Genomic DNA, 25,091 nt, shown 5'->3' on the forward strand with positions numbered 1-25,091 from the left:
GGGCTCTGCACGCCGCCTCTCCGTGTCATGTGACTGTCCAGGAAGAAGGCAGACACCTGTCTCCACTCTCCGGGGGTCTGCAATGGACGGAGCGCTCCCTCTACAGGCCGTCTTTCTACTCCTCCTGGGGGCACAGCTCGGGGGGGCTGGAGCCAAGTATGAGCCCACCTGGGAGTCACTGGACGCAAGACCCATCCCGGACTGGTACGATGACGTCAAGTTCGGGATCTTCATCCATTGGGGGGTGTTTTCTGTGCCCAGCTTCGGCAGCGAATGGTTCTGGTGAGTGGTTGGGTGGGCTGTCACCAATACAGTCCCAAGGATCGGGAAATGGGGCTCTGACTTGTCTTGTATGACATCTGTTTGTGTAGCAGGAAGTCCCATGGCTGTGTTGCCAACCGTCCGTTAAATTACAGACAGTCCGTAATTTGAGCCCGTTTTCGGGCTGTCCGTTAAAGATCCGTTTATGGGCAGCAGTGCCCGTAAAAATGATGGCCGCGGGCAGCTCTTGCAACTGCGCATGCGCCGGGAAACGTCCAAGCACTCTTATGCGATACTGTTCACCTGTGTTGCCAACCGTCCGTTAAATTACGGACAGTCCGTAATTTGAGCCCGTTTTTGGGCTGTCCGTTTATGGGCAGCAGTGCCCGTAAAAATGTTTGGCCGCGGGCAGCTCTTGCAACTGCGCATGCGCTGGGAAACGTCCAAGCACTCTTATGTGATACTGTTCACCTGTGTTGCCAACCGTCCGTTAAATTACGGACAGTCCGTAATTTGAGCCCGTTTTCGGGCTGTCCGTTAAAGTCCGTTTATGGGCAGCAGAGCCCGTAAAAATGATGCGATACTGTTCACTTGTTCACTGTCTGCTCTTGTCATTAAAGCTGATTTGAACACAGCCCCTGTTGCTAAGAGGCAGACAGGAGGACGCTGCTTGTACGGAAAATGTGTGGGCGAGGAAATGGGCAGCCAATCGGATGCAGTGTGCGGCCAGTGACGTCAGCGCCCGGGAAGGAATTGTACAGACGGCAGGGCCGGTGTACAGTGGTAGGTGAGATGGGGTTATGGTTGGGCCTGAGTGTGGCAGTGGGAGTCCGTGTGACCGTGTGCTGTTTCCGGGAGCTGTAGACGTTTTCAGAGAACAGCGGGCTTGTTCCGTCTGTGTCTGATCAGTGCTGAGAGGGTAGAAGCCTGGCTAGGCATTCACAGTCCCATCTCCAACTATTAGACGCTTATTGATGGCATAGCACTCTGTTATAGTATATAGCCTATATATATGCAGGTGTTACTGTATATAGGCTAGTATTATGATTTTATATATACAGTATAAAGGTTAGTAGTATTATTAGTATAATATGACTGGGGACGCTGGGCGGGAGAGAGTCAGAGACTGGGGACACTGGAGAGGGTCAGAGACTGGGGACGCGGCACGGGAGAGGGTCAGAGACTGGGGACACTGGAGAGGGTCAGAGACTGGGGACGCGGCACGCGGGAGAAGGTCAGAGACTGGGGATGTGGCACAGGAGCGTGGATGTGACTCTTGTATTTCGTATTATGTCTGCAGTCTCTCACTATATCTTACATTGTAGCCACAGTCTCTGACCGGGGACGTGGCTCGGGAGGCAGTCAGAGACGGGGGACCGGTGCGGGAGAGGGTCAGCACTGTTATAGTATATAGCCTAGCATGATCATCTATATTATATATATTTTTCTATATAGGCAGGTGTTACTCTAAGGTTAGTAGTATAATATGACTGGGGAGGTGGCACAGGAGAGGGCGCGGGAGGCGGCCAGAGAGCGGGGACATGACTTGTATTATATCTGCAGTCTCTGATCATATCTTGCATTGTAGCCACAGTATTTGACTGAGACTGCAGACATGACAGACAGGTATTTGCACCCACTTTCGGCCACAGTCTGCGGGCAGGACGTCACCTCCCGCCCCCCCCCCCCCCGTTGTGTTCTGGGAACACTCGGCTCCCAGAGCACAGCGGGAACGAATCAGCAGGTGCAGCGCGACTCGCGCATGCACCGTAGGGAACCGGACATTGAAGCCGGAGCGATTCACTTCCTGGTTCCCTCACCGAGGATGGCGGGGGGGGGCAGAAGAGTGATGAGCGATCGCTCGTCCTCTGCTGCGGACGGCGCTGGACTCCAGGACAGGTAAGTGTCCTAATATTAAAAGTCAGCAGCTGCAGTATTTGTAGCTGCTGACTTTTAATATTTTTTTTTTTTCAGTGGACATCCGCTTTAACTACCACTGACACTAATACAGTGATCAGTGCTTATATTATACATGGTCACTGTACTAATGATACTGGCCGGGAAGGGGTTAACATCTAGGGCAATCAAGGGGTTAAATATGTGCTGATTTTACTAAGCAACATGCTGGTTTTTAGTCTCTGCCTTGCAGGGAGAAAAAAAAAAACACATTGCTGCTGTATGAAGAGAGCCTGTGTTTACCAACATTGGCTCTATTCTGGGATTCACTGAGCCAATCAGTGAGTCCGGACCATCAATCATTGGCTGGGACCCGTTGATCGGCTTGTGCTGAAGCGAATTACAGCACAGTCTTCTGTGTTTGTGCCTGTATGAGTTGACCTACCAGAGTAAATGTACTGTGGTGGGTTAGCAAGCGGTTAAAAAAGAACTTCACCCTAAAAAGAAACAATTAAAAGTCAGCAGCTACAAATACTGTAGCTCCTGATTTTTTTTTTTTTAATCAATTAACTTTTTATTGAAGACAAATAAAAAAGAGTGGAGTACATTTCTTACAACATACAAAACCATATGACACAGCATGAGGAGAGACAAGGCACAGGTCTGCTTTCTTTTTTGTCCTTTTGCTATAAGCTCCTGATTTTTATTAAAAGGACACTTACTTGTTCAGAGATTCAGAGCTCTTACTAATCGATGTGGTTGAAAGCAGGGAGAAAAAACAGCCAAATCACTGCTCTCTGTACAGAGTCCTCTGTACTGTGATTTGCTAAGCCGATCAGCAGTTCCAAGCCATAAATCATTGGCTGGGACCTGCTGACCAACTTGTGCTGTACTGAATCACAGCACATATGAGGTTTGTACGTGATCTAGCGGACTGGCCAGTCAAGATGGGTGAAGACTAGCACCCGCAAGAAGGTGAGGAGAAGATGCTGGCAGAAAAAAAAATCACTTGTGTGTTCAGCAGAAGAGTGTTTTCCTGCAAAAACTGATGCAATTAAAAATGTTTGTAAATGCACCTGAACGCTAGTCACGTTTGTTGCTTGAATGTTCATTCCAATGGCGAGAATAAATGAATATACCGACCAGTGAAATGAATGAACGCCCAGATGCTTGATGCGCACTTTTGCTAGTTAAATATGTAACTAAACAAGAATAGCAACATACCATGAAAGTGTTATTAATAGCTTAAACATGTTATGTTAGGTGATATGTCTGTTCTTGGCTTTATCCTTAAAATTACAAAGGTGGTGATCAAGTCAAAGTCCTTGGTGGAAAAATTTGCCTGAAGCCACCAGTGCTGACTAAAGCTGTAACACTGAGCCATGTCCATTAAGGGTTAGAGCTGGGCGATTTTATGCCCTAAAAAAAAGAGATTTACGATTCAAATCAAGTTATTTGTTTTGATGGACACCGCGCCGGTCCTGAGGAGCTGCGGGCAGGAGTTTTTAGGCGAGGCTGCGGTATCGGCATAGTCCGCGGCGTCCGGCCTCGTGGACTAGGCCAAAGCCGCGGCCTTGCCTAAAAACTCCTGCCCGCAGCTCCTCGGGACCGGCGCGGTGTCATCGCCGGTCCTTGGGAAAATTAATCGAAAACAAACCAATTTTTGTAAAATATGAATCGATTTGACCTACCAACTTGATTTTTAGATCAAATCGATTTTTTTCCCAGGGTATGTATGCATTTGGTTGCAGGGTTTTGAAATGATCGTTTCCATTTGGAATCCCCGTTTTCTCCAGCTATTGTACAACTCAGAAAGAACACAAACAAGTGTCTGAGATGCACAATAGCTGGAGTAACAGCAAGTCAGCAAACAGGCATGTGACTTGCTCTAGCAGAGTTGAAACCTCCCATGCCACTATACTCAGTAGCTCTTTCAAGTTTAAAATGTGAGTTTGTATTAGAGCATATCTGTATAGGTCATCTAGTCAGTTCTTTTACCCTGGAGCTCTATGAGATCTATCCACCATGAAATGTAAGGAGGCGCTTAATGGCTGAACTTGGTGTAACTATGAGGTAATATGAATATGAAGTCGGGTTTGAACTGGTGGTATCACAACTTAGAATGACGGCACCATTCTCACATGACTGCAGTAAATAAATCCTAAATGACTTTGTGCTTGTCTAGGCCCTCCACCCTCATGGAATAGTTGGGGGGGGGGGGGTCCCACATTCAGACCATGCATTGTAACAAGATGAGAACCTGTAGTAGGATGTTAACCCCCTTCCTGCTGACCAGACAACTATATGCGGCCTCACGTAAATGGGTCTTTATCCATGGGGCCACATATATGCGTATCTCTTCTTGTGCTGGGAGTGCGCCACACAGCGAAGTGGTTAATATCATTTTAAGTGTTTTACATTTGTGTTATAGGGCTAGCATCTTGGTCAAGGAAGTAAAATAAAGGCATTTTCAGATTTCTGAGGAGAAATGATAATAAGTTTTGTTGGTGTGGAAGGGATTTTTTTTTTTTTTACAGTATAAGCCAAGTTGTATTTCAAGATAATCAGTCTTTTAATTGTGTTTCAGATACCATGTACAATATATTTAGTTTTTGCTTTATTTTTTGCATATTATTATCTACCCAAGCATGCCCAAATTTTAAGTACAATAAGTAATTTGTTTTTTATTGCTTTTCTATTTCAGGTGGTATTGGCAGGGAGCAAAGTCGCAGCCTTATGTCAATTTTATGACTAAAAATTATCCCCCTGGCTTCAGTTATGAAAACTTTGGGCCCCAGTTCACAGCAGAGTTTTATGATCCACGGCAGTGGGCGAATACAATAAAAGCATCAGGTGCCAAGTATGTTGTTCTTACTTCAAAACACCATGAAGGTAAGTCGCAGGATGAATTTTGTTTATTATTTGTCATTATTGACAATGCACCAACATATACCTACAGTGAAATTATTCATGTCAGTGTTTTGCGTATAGAAAAATCCCTGACCCTTTTAAAAAATGCAGAGGCACAAAAATGCATTGATGTGAATATGTTCCATAGGAACCCAAAAAATGTCCTGCATTTCTGGAAAAAAAACGAAAAGCATGAAAAAACGCATTGATGTGAATGGGGCCTAAAAGGAGGTCACATGCAGGTCAGAAGCAGCTGGAAATAAACTCCTATGCCTCGTACACACGATCGGAAATTCCGACCGTGTGTATGCCTCATCGAAGTAATTCCATCAAAAATTCTGATGAATTCCATCAGAGTTTACATAGAGAACATGTTCCGATGCAATTCTGATGTGAATTTGGTCGGATAAAGGTCCGATTGTGTGTACGGGGCAATAAGCCTCTTTTAAATGCAAGCTGATTGCACCATTTGTTCATCTACACCCCTTTCACATGGGCATTTTCAGGCAGCAATAACAGGGAGTTGAGGAGTGTTTGTGGTGGTAAACCCTTAGATATACCCAGTGAAGTGACTGACCTCAGGTGATACACAGAGATGAAACAAATCTTCTTACATAAGTTGTACCTTTTAATCGTCTTTTCTTTAAAGCCGTTCACAGTGCTGAATTTATAAAGCTTATCTGAAAATTCAGAAAAGAGTAGGCGGCGAGCTGAAGTTACACTCTGCAAAGCTCAGGGAGGAGAGCTCTGAGAGCTGATTGGAGGGGAGGGAAGGGAAGGCCACCCCACACACTTCACACAGCTCATAGGAACAGAACTGAAGCTGTCAATTAGCTGGAGCTCCCTCCCCTGTCACCATTTTCTCTTGGTGTCAGGAAAACTTGTCAGGAGTGATTCATGCTGATAACAGAGAAGCCAAGCAGCAGACAGAAAAGACACTTGGTGCTCTTAACTGAGCAAAGTACACACTATAAAGGGATATGTTTTGTTCATAGAACCAGGCAATGGCTGGCGGACAGACCTATACACAGTGCTGCCAACGCAAAGCTACAGAATACTATGTACGGCAGAAATATAAGGGAATGTCATTATTTTGCTAGGCATACCACCTGTACTGACCCCTATTGATGTTAATGGGGCTTCAGCTTGAAATCCCTCTTCAAACAGGTGTGTGGGAGGCAGCATATCCCCTCCAATCACCTTCTAACTGTGGGCCACTTGCTGCCGACAGGCTAGCTAGGTCCATGTGAAAGAGGCCTAAAGGTGTTCCTAAACTTGTGCTGTGTACTAAATGTAAGGCACTAGTGTTAAGGTTGCCATTGCATTTTGGTACATTGCAGTGTTGACATTCTATACCCCAAGCTCATTGCATCCTCATTACACATCTCCAAAAATGATCTTTTACCCAGTGATAGTTTTGTCTTTGGACAGTAATTTACACGCATTTCTGTCCTTTTAGGTTACACTTTGTGGGGTTCAAAATTTTCATGGAACTGGAATTCTGTGGATGTAGGATCAAAGCGGGACCTTGTTGGGGAGCTGGCTGAGGCTGTCAGGAATACCACAGACTTGCATTTTGGACTTTATCACTCTCTATTTGAGTGGTTCAACCCTCTCTTCCTTTCTGATAAATCCAATTCTTTTAAAACACGCACCTTTCCAAACGCAAAGTCCTTGCCTGAACTGTACGAACTTGTGATGCAATACAAGCCGGAAATTCTGTGGTCAGATGGAGATGGTGATGCCCCAGACACATACTGGAACAGCACTGTTTTTTTGGCTTGGCTCTATAATGAAAGGTATGATAACCATTATTTAAAACGCATAGTGGAAATCCACTTTTCTTAGTATTATTTTCTAGCTAATTAGGAAAGGAGAGATTATGTCATTTTATCCAGACAGACTTTGTAAGAACCGATTGTGCGAAAACTGAGAAAAATGAGTTTTTAGTGCTGATGTGTAGGAATTGATGGCAAATTGTGCCATGAGTAAGTGTGCAAAAAAAGCTTTCCTTTCTCTTTCATTAAGGAACACAAGATTGCAGGGCATGCTTGGGTAGTGACCTGCAGGCACTGGGATCTACTTGTAGAGATTTGCAGATCTTTGTTTTATTGTCTTAAAGTGGAAGTAAACCCTCCTATCGTTTTCAACCAAGGAAGCGGCCATCTTGACCTCTGTTTAATCTGCAACTGCCATGATGCTGTACATGTGACCTGTTATGAAACCAGCCATTGGATGGTTTGGTTGAGAGCACAAACAAATGTGACAGCTAGCACTCCGGCATGCCGGGAATGTTAACTGTTTTGTAACTATCAAATTGAAGGGTTTACTTCCACTTTAACTAGGAACATACAAAAGGAGAGATGGAAGCGAGGAGGCTTCAGCTCGATTCCGCCGAACCAAGTTTCTCTAACTTTCTACCATCATGGGCTTAACTGTAGAGATGACCTCTACAATCAAACCCATGACACGTGAAACGCATTAGGGGGGTGTGGTTCGAGGTTCGGAGGGGGGTGGAGCTGAAGTCCTCCCATCATATTTGAACATGCGCTTCCACCTCTCCTTTGTATGTTTCTTGTTACCACAGTACACAAAGAGCACACTGGTGCTCAGACTGGAGGCCATCCAATAACACGCCCATCAAAAAAGATTGGCATCACTGCAGGATCTTACATACATTTTTTGGCAAATCGGGTTAAAATCCAACAACAGACTTTCAGCCAGAAGAGGAGAAGATTTTGAACACCCAGAAGCTCTGGGTATTTTGAAGGGCTCCTCCAATGGATAAAGGGAGTGGCTGGCAAGCATAGCAAAGGTCAATGGGTAGGGGGAATTAGCATTCAAGAATACCTGTCATCTTGCACTGAATAAGTAAAAGTAACATTTTTGAAGGAACAACCCCAGGCATCCAGAAAAATCACAATATGAGTCACTTAATATTGGAGAGTGTGTAGACTGCTATACACAATACCATGTTTATTATAGCTGTTTATTTCTCTTTTGTGACAGCAGACCGTTTCTTAATAATTATTTTTTTTTTTTTTTATCATTTAGCCCAGTTCGGGACAACGTTGTAACCAATGACCGATGGGGATATGGCAGCATTTGTAAACATGGTGGCTTTTACACATGTAGTGATCGTTACAATCCTGGGCATCTGCTACCTCACAAATGGGAGAACTGCATGACCATTGACAAACGTTCCTGGGGATACAGGCGGAATGCTTTAATCTCTGAAATGCTGACCATTGAAGACCTGGTGCAGGTAGGTTCTCACAAACATTCTACAACTCTGTGGAGTCAGTTTACAAAGCCACACGAGTTACAAGTGTTGGTTATTTCATCTCATAATTTTCACATAAAAAATAGTACATCAATGTGGAAATTATTATTATTTTCTCCACATGAAACAAACCTTTTAATTATTGAAAACAATTACTTTCTCATTAGTGGTTATTTATCACCGATTGAAGCTGCTCCTTTTTCTGCTCCGCTCAATAGATGCCTCAAAGAAACGTAACCAGAAGCTAGAAATCTTTTTGGGAGGAAAACCAATTGTCTTTTCCTACAAACAAACCCTTAAATATCACTAATATAGCCAGGACCGGTGCAAGGATTTTTGCCAACTCAGGCGAAGGTGCATTTTGCCCCCCGACACACACACATACCATACATTATATATGTATATATATATCAGGTCCCCCTCCACTAACTACAGACCCCCCCTCACTAAGTATGGATCCCCCCTCACTAAGAACAGACCCCCCCTTCCTCAGTACAGACCACCCTCCATCAGTATAGACCCCACACTAAGTACAGACCACCCTCCATCAGTATAGACCCCACACTAAGTACAGACCACCCTCCGTTAGTATAGACCCCCTCCCTCAGTACAGACACCCCATCAGTGTAGATTCCCCCCTCTTTGTGCAGACACCCCACCTTTAGTGCAGACCCCTCATCAGTATAGATTTCCCTCCTTTAGTGCAGACCCCCCATCGGTATAGATTTCCTACCTTTAGTGCAGATCCCCCACTAGTATAGAATCCCCCTTAATGCAGACCCCCACAGTATAGACACCCCCCCCCCCATAGTGCAGACTCCCCCATCAATATAGACACCCCCATCAGTATAGACATCCTCCCTTAGTACAGACCCCCGCAGTATAGACACCCCCCCTTAGTTCAGACCCACCATCAGCATAGGCACCCCTCTCCCCTCCCATAGCACCCCCCACATGTCCATCTACTTATAATAGAGTAATAAAGTGTACAGTACAGACCTCAGAACAGCGCGGCAGCAGACTTATGCACACAGCGGTGTGTGTCCCTCGGCTCCTCCTCTTCATTGTATGTAAAGAGCGAGGAGGAGGTGCCGGCAGCTTCAGTCCACGCCACCAAAATAGAGCGAGGTCAGATCAACAGGGCAGCGAGCGGTGATAGCGGTGCCGCTATCCACGGGTGTCACCCGGGTGCAGTCCGCACCCACCTAGCAACACCTGTGTCGGGCGGGCGACTGTCCCGGTCAATTTTCCGCCCTGGGCGCCGTAAGGCAAGTGCCCATGTTGCCTTGCGTTAGCGCCGGCCCTGAATATAGCACACATGCGTTGATCTGTAAATTAACAATTAATATACAGTTATAAAAAAGGGATTTTTAATACAGCTTACCTGTAAAATCCTTTTCTTGGAGTACATCACGGGACACAGAGCGGCATATTCATTACTATGTGGGTTATATGGAGTACCTTCAGGTGATGGACACTGGCAATCTCAAACAGGAAGTGCCCCTCCCTATATAACCCCCTCCCATAGGAGGAGTACCTCAGTTTTGTAGCAAGCAGTATGCCTCCCAAAATGTTTCCCATAAGAGGGGTGGGAGCTCTGTGTCCCGTGATGTACTCCAAGAAAAGGATTTTACAGGTAAGCTGTATTAAAAATCCCTTTTTCTTTATCGTACATCACGGGACACAGAGCGGCATATTCATTACTATGTGGGATGTCCCAAAGCAATTCTTTTAATGAGGGGAGGGAGACATCTTCCCAAGACAAAGGATTTAATTTAGAGGTATACTCAAATAATAATAATAAATCCAACTTGGTCGAGAAAAATTAAACTTAAATTTAAATTTTAACTCAAGGGTGCCCCCGATTCTGAGGGTCTTAAATTGCAGCCTGCAGCACTGCCTGCCCAAAGGCTGTATCAGTATTCCTTCTTACGTCCACCTGGTAAAATTTAGTAAACGTGTGGACTGAAGACCAGGTTGCCGCTTTGCATACTTGAGCCATAGAGATCTGATGGTGTGCTGCCTAGGAGGCGCCCATGGCCCTGGTAGAATGAGCCTTTACTGACAAAGGAGGAGGCAACCTCTTCAAGCCGTAGGCCTGAGTAATTAACTGTTTAATCCATCTCGAGATGGTGGATTTTGCAGCTGCCTGCCCTTTCTTGGGCCCATCCGGTAGAATGAACAACACATCTGTTTTCCGAATCTTCTCTGTAGCTTTAAGATAGGCCTTCATGGCCCTGACAATATCCAAGGTATGCAGCAACCCTTCCTTTCTGGAAGTAGGCTTCGGAAAGAAGGATGGTAGTACCAAATCCTGGTTCAGGTGAAAACTGGATATAACCTTTGGTAGAAAGGAAGGATGAGGACGGAGAACCACCCTGTCCTTATGCAGAATAAGATATGGCTCCTTACAAGATAAGGCTGCCAATTCTGACACTCTTCTGGCGGAAACTATTGCAACCAGAAATACCAACTTCCTTGTCAGTAAAACCAAAGGAATCTCAGCCAACGGCTCAAAAGGTTGTTTCTGCAGAGTTGACGGAACAAGATTTAAATCCCACGGACAAAGTGGTGACTTAACCGGAGGATTAATACGTAAGACCCCCTGTATGAAGGTCTTAACCAGCGAGTGGGTGGCCAACGGCCTCTGAAACCACACTGACAAAGCTGAAATCTGTCCTTTGATTGTGCTTAATGCCAGGCCTTTATCCACTCCTAGCTGGAGAAAACTTAACACTCGATCAATGGTATACTTGCGGGAAAGCCATTTCTTGGACTCACACCAGCCTACGTAGGCCTTCCAGACCCTGTAATAAATCACCCTGGAGACCGGCTTTCTAGCCCTGATCAGGGTAGAGATTACCTGCCTAGACAGCCCTCTACCCCTGAGAATCAGGGATTCAGCCGCCAGGCCGTCAAATTTAGACGCCGTAATGCAGGGTGGAGGATCGGGCCTTGCGAGAGTAGGTCTGGCCGTAGAGGAAGCGTCCAAGGGTCTCCCACTGCCATCTTTAGGATTAGTGAGTACCATGCCCTCCTGGGCCATGCTGGAGCTACCAGGATGACTGGTTTGTGCTCCACCCTGATCCTGCGTAACAGGCGGGGTAGCAACTGTAGCGGGGCAAAGGCATATAGGAGTTTGAACTGATGCCAAGGGCAAACCAACGCATCGGCTCCGCAGGCCATAGGGTCCCGAGTCCGGGACATGAACCTGTCTAGCTTCTTGTTGAATCTCGATGCCATGACATCCACGTCCGGCATCCCCCACCTCTGGCAGATTACCTGAAAAATTTGCGGATGCAGAGACCATTCCCCTGGCGACAGAGTCTGACGACTCAAGAAGTCCGCCTGCAGGTTGTCCACCCCGGGAATTAATATTGCCGATATGCAGGGCACATGAGCTTCTGCCCACAGGAAAATCAAGCTCACCTCTCTCTGAGCTGCCTGACTCTTGGTCCCCCCTTGGTGGTTTATATATGCCACAGCTGTGGCATTGTCCGATTGTATCCTCACCGGGAACCCCTGCAATTTGGCTGTCCAAGCCTCGAGGGCTAGCCGAGCAGCTCTGAGCTCCAAGATATTGATGGGCAACTGCCTCTCCGCCTGTGCCCAAGTACCTTGGCGAGTGCAACCATCCAAGATCGCTCCCCAGCCCCTCAGGCTGGCATCTGTGGTCACTATCTTCCAGGCCACGGGGCTGAACGATTTTCCCTTCAGTAGATTCTGAGGATTTAACCACCAGCACAGACTTTGCCGAACTCTTGATGAGAGTGGCAAAGGAAATTCCAAGGCCTGTGGCCTCTTGCTCCATGCTGACAGAATGGCTGCCTGTAGGATGCGAGTGTGGCTTTGAGCGTAAGGTACCGCCTCGAACGTGGCCACTAGCTTGCCTAGTAGTCGCATACATAGGCGAATAGTTGGTTCTCTTTTGCTTAGAACCAGATGTATCAAGTCTTTGATGGCCTCGACCTTTACCAGAGGCAGGAACACTCTTTGCTGCTCTGTGTCTAATGTCATGCCGAGGTATTCCAACCGTCTTGTGGGTTGGAATGCAGATTTTTCCCGTTTTTGGATCCATCGAACCTTTCGAGGTACTGGACCGTGAGGGCCACTGCTCGGTCCAGGCAAGGAGACGAGTGATCTATGACTAGGAGGTCGTCCAGGTAGGCTAGGACCGTGACCCCTTGGATCCTTAGACTGGCTAGGATCGGAGCTAGGATCTTCGTGAATACCTGGGGGGCCGTAGCCAGCCCGAAAGGGAGCGCCACAAATTGGAAATGACGCTGGGCCACCGTGAAGCGGAGAAATCTTTGATGTGGCTGAAAAATTGGCACATGAAGGTAAGCATCCTTTATTGCATATATATATATATATATATTTTTTTTTTTTTGGGATTTTTGGATCCTGAGTCCCTTTTCCCCCTTTTCTATGGAATCACATTGTCTCCCCACAAGAGAAATTGCAAGAATCCACCTGCTGTAAGGAATTGTTTAGGCTAGATTGAAAAGCTAGTTCTGTTTGTCAGAACTGCAATACTCCCTTGCGCCACCGGGTGCCACTGTGCATCAGGCTTGCACTGCTGCCGCTCTGTGTCCTCCTCTCCTGAGCTCAGAAACAAACTGAGCTAATACAGCATAGAGGAAGGGCCGCCCCTTCCTCTTATGAGATCCAACGTCCCGCCCCCCCCCCCCCCTCTGAAAAACGGCGCGAATTTCTTTTTTTTTTTATATATCGCTGTGCACGCGCCCGTGCCCGTGTCACGGGGGGGGCCATGGTGGAGGCAGCATGCTGCAGGGACGCTGGAGAAATGGACAGGACACAGAGGAAACATCCGCACGGCACCCGGCCAGGTAAGAACTTCCAGGTAGGCCCAGACACCTCCCTAGTTCAGGGTAAAGAGTAGGCACACACTAATACCCCACCTAGCGCCCAGCCAGATAGAACCTGCAACACATAGACCAGGGAGATCACACATATGGGGAGTAACAACACAGACCATCCTGTCGTACACAGACATAGTGGCCCCAGACTGCCAATGCAGGAGCATACTCAGGCAAACTCCCCCAAAAGATCCCCCTGGAGAGCCTGCTGACGAACCAAGTCCCGCAGGCCCCCCCTTCTTACCTGCTCCATGCCGCAGGACCTTGCACAGCAAGTGGTCCAATCTTGCCCCATCTCCGTGGGTGGCGTCTAGACCTTCAGGCCCTGGGGTCCTTTGAAGGAACCCACTGTCCTGGACCCATATAGCATCCTGGCAAACAGGGACTTTAGGCACCCCAAAAGGTTCTAAGTCCTGGGCCCAGGATCCAGCTCTCTGAAAGAGAAGCATTATGGGCAAAACCCCCTAGTTAGGGGCCCGGGTACTGTCCACTTTGGCTCTGAGGCACCTTGGACAGATCCGGTTAGCCTGCCTTGATCCCAAGGATGTGGAGGCAAAGCTATTCCATGACCAACACCTAAGACACTGGCGAAAAAACTGAGGTACTCCTCCTATGGGAGGGGCACTTCCTGTTTGAGATTGCCAGTGTCCATCACCTGAAGGTACTCCATATAACCCACATAGTAATGAATATGCCGCTCTGTGTCCCGTGATGTACGATAAAGAAATACTGCATGCATCAGAATTTTGCAAACAGAGGTTTATGTGTGTTACATCAATAAACAGTAAGCAAAAGGGTTGATTTACTAAAACTGGAGCATGCAAAATCTGGTGCAGCTCTGCAGAGAAACCAATCAAATTGTCAAAGCTTAAAGGAGAAGTGCAGCCAAAGCTTGTTTGGCTGCACTTCTAAGTGCAGTTCGTTTTGCATTCCTGTGACCCATTTTCAGCTGAAGCCCGCTGTTTTCTGACATCACAGAGCCGGTCCAGACCACTATAGTGGGGTCAGGAACCACCCACATGCCTGGACCGGCACCCCAGGTCAGCTTCTCAGAGAGCCGCTGAGAGCCTGAGCCAGCCGCACCCGCCCCCCTCCACAGCCCAGCACTCCAATGAGTGAGGAGGGAGCAGAGCAGAGAGCAGTGATTGACAGTCAGCACTTCTTTGCTCATGGAGCCATGAGAACTGAGTGATCTGCAGTGTTAGATTACTCGGTTCTCAGTGTTAGAGCCAGCGGGGGACAGATGCAGCACCTACCTAGGTAGGTATAAAACGGCAAAAACCCAAAACCCCATAACTCTATTTTCATTGACCAAGCTGAAGTTAGAAGCTGATTGGCTACCATGCTCAGTTGCACCAGATTTGCACTCTCCAGTTTCAGCAAATCTCCCCCAAAATGTATCTATAGCAAAACATTATTTTTAAAGTTTTGCATGGCACATGGAAGGCTAAGGCTGGGTATACACGTAAAATTTATTTATTTTTGTTCAACCCAGTGGGCTGAATGAAAAACTTGAGAGGTCGCCATATTAACTAAGCAACGTTAGTGCAGTGTTCTCCACCACTGTGCCTTTGTGTTCTGACAGGGGGACTGCCCCCCCCACCAGAACACACGGATCAGAACTCAAAGCCATTGGCTACGAGCACTGATTGGCTACTGGTTTGTCAGCAAGACCGTTGGACAAAGGGCGGTCAGGCAGCTATACACACTGTCTGAATGTCGGCCGGTTTCTGCTGAACCGGCTGATATTTGGGTTGTGTGTGCCCAGCATTAAAACCCATGATAGTTTTTTTTACAGCCTGTGCTCACTTTCACCAGATCCACCGTTTTGCCATATTGACCACTGCCATCAGGACAGAAAGTGATGGGAAATGTAAACATTTTTGAACATCAACAGACCTAGAAGTGAAGGTAAATATTCCAATGGGGCAGCTGTTCTAGTGACCGTTGTCTCATAATGAGACTTTCCCTTATTGGAGAAATTTCAGGACCCGAACACAGACAGGAAAAAAACTGGCAAAACGTTCCTTACTAAAAAAGAAATGGGTTACAGATACACTTTTTAATTTAAATTCACTTTTAAACATTTAATATTTTCTAATGGCAACAGCAACTGAAGCATTGAAATCACTCACTGACCCAGAAGAGCTTACAATCTAATACCCCCATCACAGTAAGTAAGGCACACACATTCCCTTGAGGATAAATATGGTGAGGCCAGTTAACCTACCAGGGATTACCCTGAAGCCAGCTAAATAAATAAATACCTATGCAACAACAAAAGGGTAGATAGTGTTCCTTATGGGAACTGAACCTAACACTGCTAACAGTTGTTTTTTTTTTTTTTTCAGCTTTGGAAATATGACATTTGAAATGCTGTATTTCATAATGTACTGGCATGCATGTGTCACTATGTAGTATACTGGTGTTTAATAACTTTTTCTCACTTTCTAGGAGTTAGTTGAAACTGTATCCTGTGGTGGGAATCTGCTGTTGAACATTGGTCCAACGCATGATGGTCGAATCCCGGTAATATTCGAGGAGCGCTTAAGGCAAATGGGTAAATGGCTTGAAGTAAATGGAGCAGCTATTTACAGCACAAAGCCTTGGAGAGCACAAAATGATTCATTGACTTCAGGAGTCTGGTGAGAATGAGAACACAATAAATAGATCAGTAGAACAAACCTGTGATATTTTTGTTCTGTTAAGAGTGGTGCATATCTTCATGATTTTTCTTGTTTGCCCGTTTTCTTCAAGCGGAGGTTCACCCTAAAAAACTACTTTCTACCATGCCATGCAGCATACTAGCGTCAGCTACAGTATGCCTTTATTTTTATTTTTTTGCGCTGTACTCGCAGTGTTATCCAATAGTTTCGTTTTAGACACCCGTGGGGAATAGGCGTTCCTATCAAGAGGGGAACATGATTGACGGCCGGCTATGGCGCGTCACGCTTCCCGAAAATAGCCGGAGTAGGTCTCGGCTCTTCACGGCGCTATACGGCACTTGTGCACAGACTAGGAGCTGACTGCGCAGGCGCCGTGAAGAGCCAAGTCCAATTTCTGGCTATTTCCGGAAAGCGTGACGCGCCATAACTGGCCGTCAATCATGTTCCCCTCTTGATAGGAACGCCTACTCCCCGAGGGAGTCTGAAACGGATTAAACAGTGAGTACAGTGGAAAAAAATAAAATAAATGCATACTGTAGCTGACGCTAGTATGCTGCATGGCATGATAGACAAAAAAACATTTTTTTTTTTTAGGGTGAACCCCCGCTTTAAATATATTCTTTTTTCCCCCCATTGCTTTATTGTGCACACTGGATAACATTCTATCGAAATTACAGTTATATGCTTTATCCACTAACAATGCATGTCTTTTTTTATAGATAAGCAGTAATACAGCTATCACAGTTGCTAAATTTAGATTCATACTGCACTCTTGACGCAGTTTCTTTGTTAAAAAGGTTGAGAACCACTGAACTATATAGTAGCTACTACCCTGGTGTGCAACTTTTGGCTGTTGGGCATTTACTTTTCGACCATTGGGGCACCTGCAGACATTATTCAGTGTTTTGGTTCACAGTGGCCAGTGAAGTGAATATTCTTTACATTGTATTCTAGTAGTTAAATGGTCTTGTTTTAACTTTTTTTACACTCTTAATGTGTGATTTCCATCCCTTTTTCCTTATTTTTCATTATGTGGATGCATTGTAAAGCAGCCTTATGTGTCTGTAGTTCATGACTGTCTTTTGAAGCATGTCTCCAGTTTTCAATAACCCCTATAACATGTGCCCAATTTGTGACCATCTCTTAAAGCATTCCCATACTCAGGGCCGATCCTAGGCAGGGTGCACAGGGTGCTTTGCACCCAGGCACCTGCAGAGGTGGGGGCGCCTAAGTGGCAGAGTTCTCCCCTCCCTCTTTGTGTCCATCCAGAAATAATGTTCTGAGCATAAGTGTGTGTCCGTCCAGAACTGATGTGTCTCTGACCATCTCCTGTACTATGTCTGTAGTCTCTGACCATCTCCTATATCATGTCTGTAGTATGTCTGGGGGCTCTTTAACAGAAGCCCTCTCTGTGTCCATCAGAGAGGCCCCCCTCCAGGTCCCAATAAAGTACTCTGCTTCTCTTCCTGTATTTTGTTTATTGTTAAGAGATCATGTAAGGATCCCAGGGTAATGAAGACTTCGTGGGGGAGCATCTCTGTGGTTAAGTCATTGCCATAGAACCATTTGTAAAGGGGAGGAGTCAATAAAATGACCACGCCCATGTGGGGGCGCCAGAATTATTTCTGCACCCAGGCACCTGTGACCCTAGGATCGGCCCTGCCCATACTCTGACAGTGGTTCTCAACCTTCTAGTGTGGTGACCCCTTGATAACATTTCCCAAGTTGTGGGGACCCCTAATGGTAAAATTATTTTTGTAGCATGGGTTGTCAGCACCCAAGGCAAGACAAGTAATTTGCGCCCCTAACCCACAGACATTTAGCGCTACCTGAGTCTTTTTAACCACTTAAGCCCCGGACCTTTAGGCAGCTAAATGCCCAGGCCAGGTTTTGCGATTCGGCACTGCGTCGCTTTAACCGACAATTGCACGGTCGTGCGACGTGGCTTCCAAACAAAATTGGCGTCCTTTTTTCCCCACAAATAGAGCTTTATTTGATCACCTCTGCAGTTTTTAATTTTTGCGCTATAAACAAAAATAGAGCGACAATTTTGAAAAAAAATGCTATATTTTTTACTTTTTGCTATAATAAATATCCCCCAAAAACATATATACAAAAATTTTTTTTCCTCAGTTCAGGCCGATACGTATTCTTCTACCTATTTTTGGTAAAAAAAAAAAGCGCAATAAGCGTTTATCGATTGGTTTGCGCAAAATGTATAGCGTTTACAAAATAGGGGATAGTTTTATTGCATTTTTATAAATTTTTTTTTTTTTTTTTACTACTGATGGCGGCGATCAGCGATTTTTTTTTTTCGTGACTGTGACATTATGGCGGACACTTCAGACAATTTTTACACATTTTTGGGACCATTGTAATCTTCACAGCAAAAATTTAAATTGCATTGTTTATTGTGAAAATGACAGTTGCAGTTTGGGAGTTAACCACAGGGGGCGCTGTAGGAGTTAGGGTTCACCTAGTGTGTGTTTACAACTGTAGGGGGGGTGTGGCTGTAGGACTGACGTCATCGATCGAGTCTCCCTTATAAAAAGGATCACTCGATCGATACACCGCCACAGTGAAGCACGGGGAAGCCGCGTTTACATACGGCTCTCCCCGTTCTTCAGCTCCGGGGAGCGACCGCGACGGAGCAGCTATAAACGAATAGCCGCGCCGTCGTCCCGGATCGCTCCCCGAGGGAATCCGCACGCAGCGGAGGGGGTCCGATCGGACCCCCCACCCGCTAGAAGGCAGGGACGTATATATACGCCCATCTGCCTGTCCGTGCCAATTTGCGGACGTAAATAGTCGTGCGGCGGGCGTTAATAGCAACTATAATCACAGGTAGTGTTAACTTACTGTGTCTCCAACTTTGTGGTGTCTCGTAGCAGTGACACCTATGCCAAAATCAGGAGATAGGGTCTCCAGCCCCTTCCATTTCACATTCCTCACCAGTCAGCTGACCTCTAGTCTTTGCCCCCCCAGCCATGCCGTGAACTGAATGGGCGCCTGAGAAGAGGCTGAGTGGGGCGGCTGCGGGCTCCAGGAACAGCCCAGCTGGGTGGCCACAGGCTCCAGGGACAGCCCTGCTGGGTGGCTGCAAAAAAAGGCTGGGAGAGTGGTGTGGGCTTCAGGAACAGCCCAGGATTCGGTGACCCCTGTCAAATCATCATTCGACCCCCGAGGGGGTCCTGACCCCCAGGTTGAGAACCACTGCTCTATGACAATCTTCTGTTGCCCGACTGCAATCTCTGCCAGGTTTCTATAGGATTGCAATGCAATCCACTGAATTGTATGTGCAGTCCTTTGTCATGTCAGAAGCTGTACATTTGAGGCCTCATATAACGAGTAAATGGACAACCACTGAAATAGTAGGTTTAATACAAATATACACTGTATTAAAGGAAATTGTAACCAACAGGTATACATGCAAGCCTAAAGAACAAGCTGTGTTTGCTGTATTTCTGAAGTGGCCCGCCAACCAGAATATTGTACTAGGAGAACCCAAGGCATCTGAACTAACAGAGGTTAGTAGCTTTATTCACCAATGTATATGTGGGTTTTACATGTTATCAATTTTTGCAGTGAAAACATTAGCTACAGTGCCTATAATAATAATAAAAATATATATTCACCCCCTTGAAAGTTTTCATGTTCTGTCATAAAAACATTGAGGCACAGCTGTTTTTTTCTTTTCTTTTACACTAATCAACAGAAATATACCATTTTATTTCAAAGTGAAAACTTCTCTGTAAATTGATTTAAATATATAAAATGAAAAACAAAATAACTGACTGTATAGCATTCTTTAATATTCCATCAATACTGTATGTGCTTCACTACCACAATTTTCTGAGAGCGAGTTAAAAAAAAAAAAAAAAAATCTAAAACTCACATGACATCTTACCTGCACATTGCCACAGGGCACCTGGGAGACTCTGAAGATAACTGGAGAATAGTCAAAAATAACTGAAACAAGGTTCTATAGCAAGGATATGCAATTAGCGGACCTCCATCTGTTGCAAAACTACCCATCATGCCTCTGCCTCTGGGTGTCATGCTTGTTGCTGTCAGAGTCTTGCTATGCCTCATGGCACTTGTAGTTCTGCAACAGCTGGAGGTCCGCTAAGTGCATATTCCTGCTCTATAGTATGAAACCAAAACTAAGCTTTTTGCAAATCATTATAAACATACCACCCCCACTTTAAAGCGGTATTAAACCAAAAAGCTACTATTATATTATATTGCTGCTTACCATTTCTTAGATGCGATGGCTGAATTTTTTCTTTTTTAGGCTTTCTTCTATTTTCACCTGGTGATCTAACCTGTAGTCTTTCAAAATAACACGCTCTTCAGCAGAATGTATCCATTACAGAGATTAGACAAACCTTAGCAGGGTGTTTACAACGATCAGTTTTTATTTATGTAAAACCTTTATCCAAAAAGGGGAAAAAAACAGCTGTAACTGCTTATAAAGTAATACCTTGAGTTTGGCTTCAATTTACCAGTGTATATCCTTATAAATGTTAATCTAACACTTCCCTTCCCCATACTGACAATGTTGCTGTACTCATTCATCAGGAGAGGGGGGACTTTAAAGCGGGGTTCCGGGCATCATTTTTATTTTTGCAAGCTAAAATTAACATTAAATAGTCCCTAAAACATATTAATCTCTCCCCAATAGTTCCAGAAATTTTTGCAAACACTTGTCCTATATCCTCCAGCTCATGTTGTGGCCGTATCCATCATATGTGTGGGCATGTGAAGCCCAGTTCCTTTTTCTTCCTGGTTTTCAGGGAGAGGTGCATGCTGGGCAATTTTTTTAGGCACAGTAATGCCCAGAGACTCCTGGGAAATGAGTGTCATCATTTCCCAGGAGGCAATGGGGTCTTAGGACAGGAAGTTGAACCACCTAGGACCAGGAACTAGACCGATTACGAAATCTGCCTAGTAACAGCCAGATAGAAGTGAGTAAATATTTTATTTATTTTTTACATTAAAGGTAAGCTGTTAATAGAAAGTTCATTTTTAGGGTGGAACTCCGCTTTAAAGTGATTGTAAACCCACATTGCCAAAAAAAAAAAAAAAACAAACACCTGCAAGACAAATGCATAATGAGCTAGTATGCATAGCATACTAGCTCATTATGTAATACTCACCTGAGGTCGAAGCCCTCGCTGCGGTGCTTGTACACAGCACAGTCCGGCGACATCGTTCCCAGAGTTACTTCTGGGTATAGCGGCTCTGGCGCTGTGATTTGCCGGAGCCGCAATGAAGTCACGCCCGTGCGCGGGAGACGCCGGTTACGGCACACTCATTGAAGCAACAGCACGTACGTGCCATTGCTTCAGTGTGCATGTGCCAATGATATCGGCACATGCAAATACAGGGGATATCTCCTAAACCATATAGGTTTAGGAGATATCCTGGGTATCTACAGGTTAGCCGTATTATAGGCTTACCTGTAGCAAAAAGTGGTCTGTAAGGGTTTACAACAACTTTAATACAGGAGGTGTGTTGCTGGACAGATCACCAGGTGAAAACAGAGGGGAAAAGACCAAAGTATAGAAAATGATACAGCCACCACATCTAATGATTGGAAAGCTGCAATATATTACATTTTTGGTTTGGGGTTTAATACCGCTTTAAATCTTGGTGGTGGCAGCATCGTACTATGTGGATATTTCTCTGCAGCATACTCTAAAAAGCAGGTGAATGTAGAGGGTAAAAAGAATGCAGCAAAATACTAAGAAAATCAGATTCTTTCTAAAAAAGCAGAGGTAGAAAATTGAACCAAGCATAAGGCCAGTAGCTTTGCAGTGAGTTTTCCAACTTTTTTCAAAGTTTTTGTAATAGCGTTTTTTAGCGTTTATTAGCATGTTTTTGTGTTTTTCTGCGTTAGTGTTTTTTAGAGGTTTTCTTTTTCAATGGATCAAAAACGTTTAACGCTGGCGAGTGATGTTTTTGAGTGTTTATCTGCGTTTATCAGTGTTTGAACGTTTTTACAGCTGAAAAACGTCTCTTAGAACCCACTATTTGTTTTTTACTGCTCAAAAACGCCACTGCCCAAAACTGCTGATAACAGCCTATGTGTGCATAGACACATTGGATAACATGGAGAGTTTAATGACTGTAGAAAGAAACATCTACTGCCAAAAACAGCTGCTGTAAAAGCGATCTTTAAAGCAAAAAAAAAAAATTTTCTCAAACACCATCTTAAAAGCCCTAAACCGTCCGCGGGAACTATTCAAACTAGTCGCTCAGACTATGAACCCTACCTGTCTAGAGCCGCCAGCAAACGACACTCAAGAATTCTGTAATGAACCATCGGATTTTTTTATTGGCAAAATCGAAAATATTCGTGTAATAATTCAACAGAAAAAAACATCCAACCCCATTCGTACATAGCAAGAAGAAGAAATCACCACAAATAGTCGACAAATTTTTCGTTGGACATCTTGGCACCCACCATAACGCACATCATAAACCAATCGTTCAGGGAAGGGTTTTTTTCCGATCACCCTCAAGCAAGGCATAATTAAACCCCTCCTAAAGAAACCCAACCTCGACCCTAAAGACCCAAACCATCGCAGACCAGTAACAAGCCTGAACACCATCTCCAAGATCATGGAGAAAGCAGTAGTACAACAGCTACAACCCCATCTGGACTCCCACAAACTCCTAGACCCGCTTCAATCAGGTTTCCGCCCAGGCCACGGGACAGAAACTCCTCAAGATATGGGATGACGCCCTTGAAGCAGCAGATGACGGAGAATCCTGTCTCCTAGTGCTGCTGGACCTCAGTGCAGCTTTTGACATGGTAGACCACAACACTCTGCTCACTCGAGTCAAAGAAGTAGCCGGAGTCTCAGACTGGCATCCTTCCTAGAAAATCGATCACAGACCGTGAAACTAGGAGGCTTCACGTCAGAAACATGGACCATCACATGCGGAGTCCCTCAAGGATCACCCCTTTCACCTGTACTCTTGAACATCTACATCCGCCCACTCCTCAAAATCATCAGCAAACAGGACCTGCACTACCACTCTTATGCTGATGACACGCAACTTTACTTTCGAATCACCAACAAAAAAGACCAATATCAGGAACTAGGAAAATGCCTCACTCTGATCGATAATTGGATGACGGAAAGCTCCCTCAAACCCAATGGATCCAAAACAGATCTCCTTATCCTTCACGCAAATCGTAAATCTAATTCTAGGACCACATAGACACTACCCACTATCCTTGGACAAACCATCACCCCAAGCAACAAAGTCAAAAGCCTCGGAGTCATCTTTGACTCAGACATGACGATGGATGCACAAATAGGAGCAGTAGTCAGCGGTTCTCACCATCTTCTCCGCCTGCTGCATAGACTTATCCCCTTCATCCCGGAAGAGGATACAGCAGTAGTGGTGGGAACAATCAATTCCCGACTCGACTATACAAACTCACTCTACTTAGGACTACCCAAATACCAGATTTTGCGTCTACAAGTAGTCCAGAACATGGCAGCCAGACTGGTAACAGGTAAAAAAAACGTGGGAACCAATCTCCCCGGTCTTGAGGTCCCTCCACTGGCTAGCCGTAAAGGATCGGGTCTTATTCAAGACCCTCTGCCTCACAAACAAATGCAGACAAGGAAACTTGCTGGCCAGCGCTTTGGACTATTGCCATTTTTTCCCGTGTTTAAAACATCCATGCTTGTTCCTAAAGCAGAACTACCCTGCATCTGAGCACCAAAAACTGCTTTTAACGTTAAAAACAAATTAAATACAAACTCCCCATCCATGTCTCCATGCTTTATGCATTATTTTTGAGAAATCACTTTGGAAAAACACCCCCAAGCATTTCTGGCTGTGGCAAATTGGACAAGTGCAGATAATTGCTGTAACATTTGCTTCCTGGGATCCATTGGCCCTTTTGCTCAGGCATACAGGCAGGAGAGTGTGCTTAGCTGAGAAAACTCCTCCTCCCCTCCCAAAGATTCCTGGGATGTATGACATCATTTGCCTAGGCCTAGAAACCAGGAAGTAACTGATAAAATGTAATAAAAAGGTTAAAACAAGTAAATCTGATATACCTTCTTATCTATTTACTAATGCTATCAGCATAAGGATTAAAAATGGTCAATGTTGATTGAGAGAGTAAAGTTCCACTTCCGATTTAATCTACATTATAAATCCCCTTTAACCTCAAATAAGAAATAAACTCGTAAAAGACAACTAAGACGTTATTCATTTGGTCATTTATGGATTTTGTTTTATAATTTTTTTTTCCATGGGTGTCTTCTGAGGTTTTTCTTTGGACAGACTAGGACTGGTCTAGTAAACTAATGTACAGTAAACATGCTTTTTTTCAGGTTTACTTGTTGGGGTATGACGGACAGCTTGAATGGATAGCGCTCGGAGACAAAGGAATGGTTGTAATATTACCCAGACTTGGACCTGCAACTCTTTCTTGGGGATGGACTCTCAAGATATCCAACTTGAATGAAATTGTAGTAAATGCCACATAGCTGTGTACTGTACATAGCTGAGAGAACTCTACATATTTGAACTACCTAAAATAATTGCACTCTTCTTGTGCAGCTACAACTCAGGGAAAAAAATAAAGATTTTATGATGATCTGATTTTCTAACTGAAGTGGGATTTACTTTTTTCCTCATGAAGAATATGCCTTATCTTTATACTACGTAAGAATACTTTGTTAGCAAAATGAATAAAACATACTTTAAAAAAAAAATTGTTTGCTTAATTTTCAACAAGGTAACCATAAAATACTAATAAATTCATTGTAGTTTGTTCCTTGGCATTGCAGAACTGTTTCTTCTTCATCCATTTTGGTGGTCTGCACTTTCCAGATGGCTCATCTTTTAACATGCTGCTTATGATTGATCTATAGCTGCTTTTCAACTGCATTAGGAAGCTGATACATAACAACATTCACAATAACCTCCGATTGCTATTACTTCGAAAGACAATTATCAGACATGGTCTATACAGGCCTAGTTTTCATGAAAGTGATTGCTGATGGAAAAATCCATTTCTGTCATGGTACCTTCTTATAGCCATATACTGCATTTGCAGTAAGTGGTAGTTTAGTGCAGTGATTCTCAACCTCAGTACCCCAAATGGCCATGTTTTGGGAACTTCCCTTCGATAAAATAGCTTTTATCAATACCGTGTCA

The 25,091-nt window shown here is 44.9% G+C and overlaps 1 protein-coding gene across 1 annotated transcript; it reads left to right on the plus strand.

Moving 5' to 3' along the window:
* FUCA2 (alpha-L-fucosidase 2) lies at positions 1-24,636 on the plus strand. Its single transcript, XM_040350571.1, has 7 exons — positions 1-282; positions 4,862-5,049; positions 6,527-6,866; positions 8,122-8,332; positions 15,685-15,875; positions 19,318-19,423; positions 24,263-24,636. The coding sequence occupies exons 1-7, from the start codon at positions 83-85 to the stop codon at positions 24,416-24,418; spliced, it is 1,392 nt and encodes a 463-aa protein (XP_040206505.1). The 5' UTR covers positions 1-82; the 3' UTR covers positions 24,419-24,636.
* The last annotated feature ends 455 nt before the right edge of the window (positions 24,637-25,091 follow it).

The sequence above is a fragment of the Rana temporaria genome, chromosome 4, assembly GCF_905171775.1.
Source record: "Rana temporaria chromosome 4, aRanTem1.1, whole genome shotgun sequence".
In the NCBI taxonomy this organism is placed as follows: Eukaryota; Metazoa; Chordata; class Amphibia; order Anura; family Ranidae; genus Rana; species Rana temporaria.

What these genes read in the sequence shown, in the direction of transcription:
- FUCA2 (XM_040350571.1), top strand. Translation starts at nt 83, where the DNA reads ATGGACGGAGCGCTCCCTCTACAGGCCGTCTTTCTACTCCTCCTGGGG. An exon ending in TCATTGACTTCAGGAGTCTG is followed by an intron (nt 15,876 to 19,317) that starts GTGAGAATGAGA and finishes TGTAACCAACAG; the next exon opens with GTATACATGCAAGCCTAAAG. An exon ending in AGGCATCTGAACTAACAGAG is followed by an intron (nt 19,424 to 24,262) that starts GTTAGTAGCTTT and finishes GCTTTTTTTCAG; the next exon opens with GTTTACTTGTTGGGGTATGA.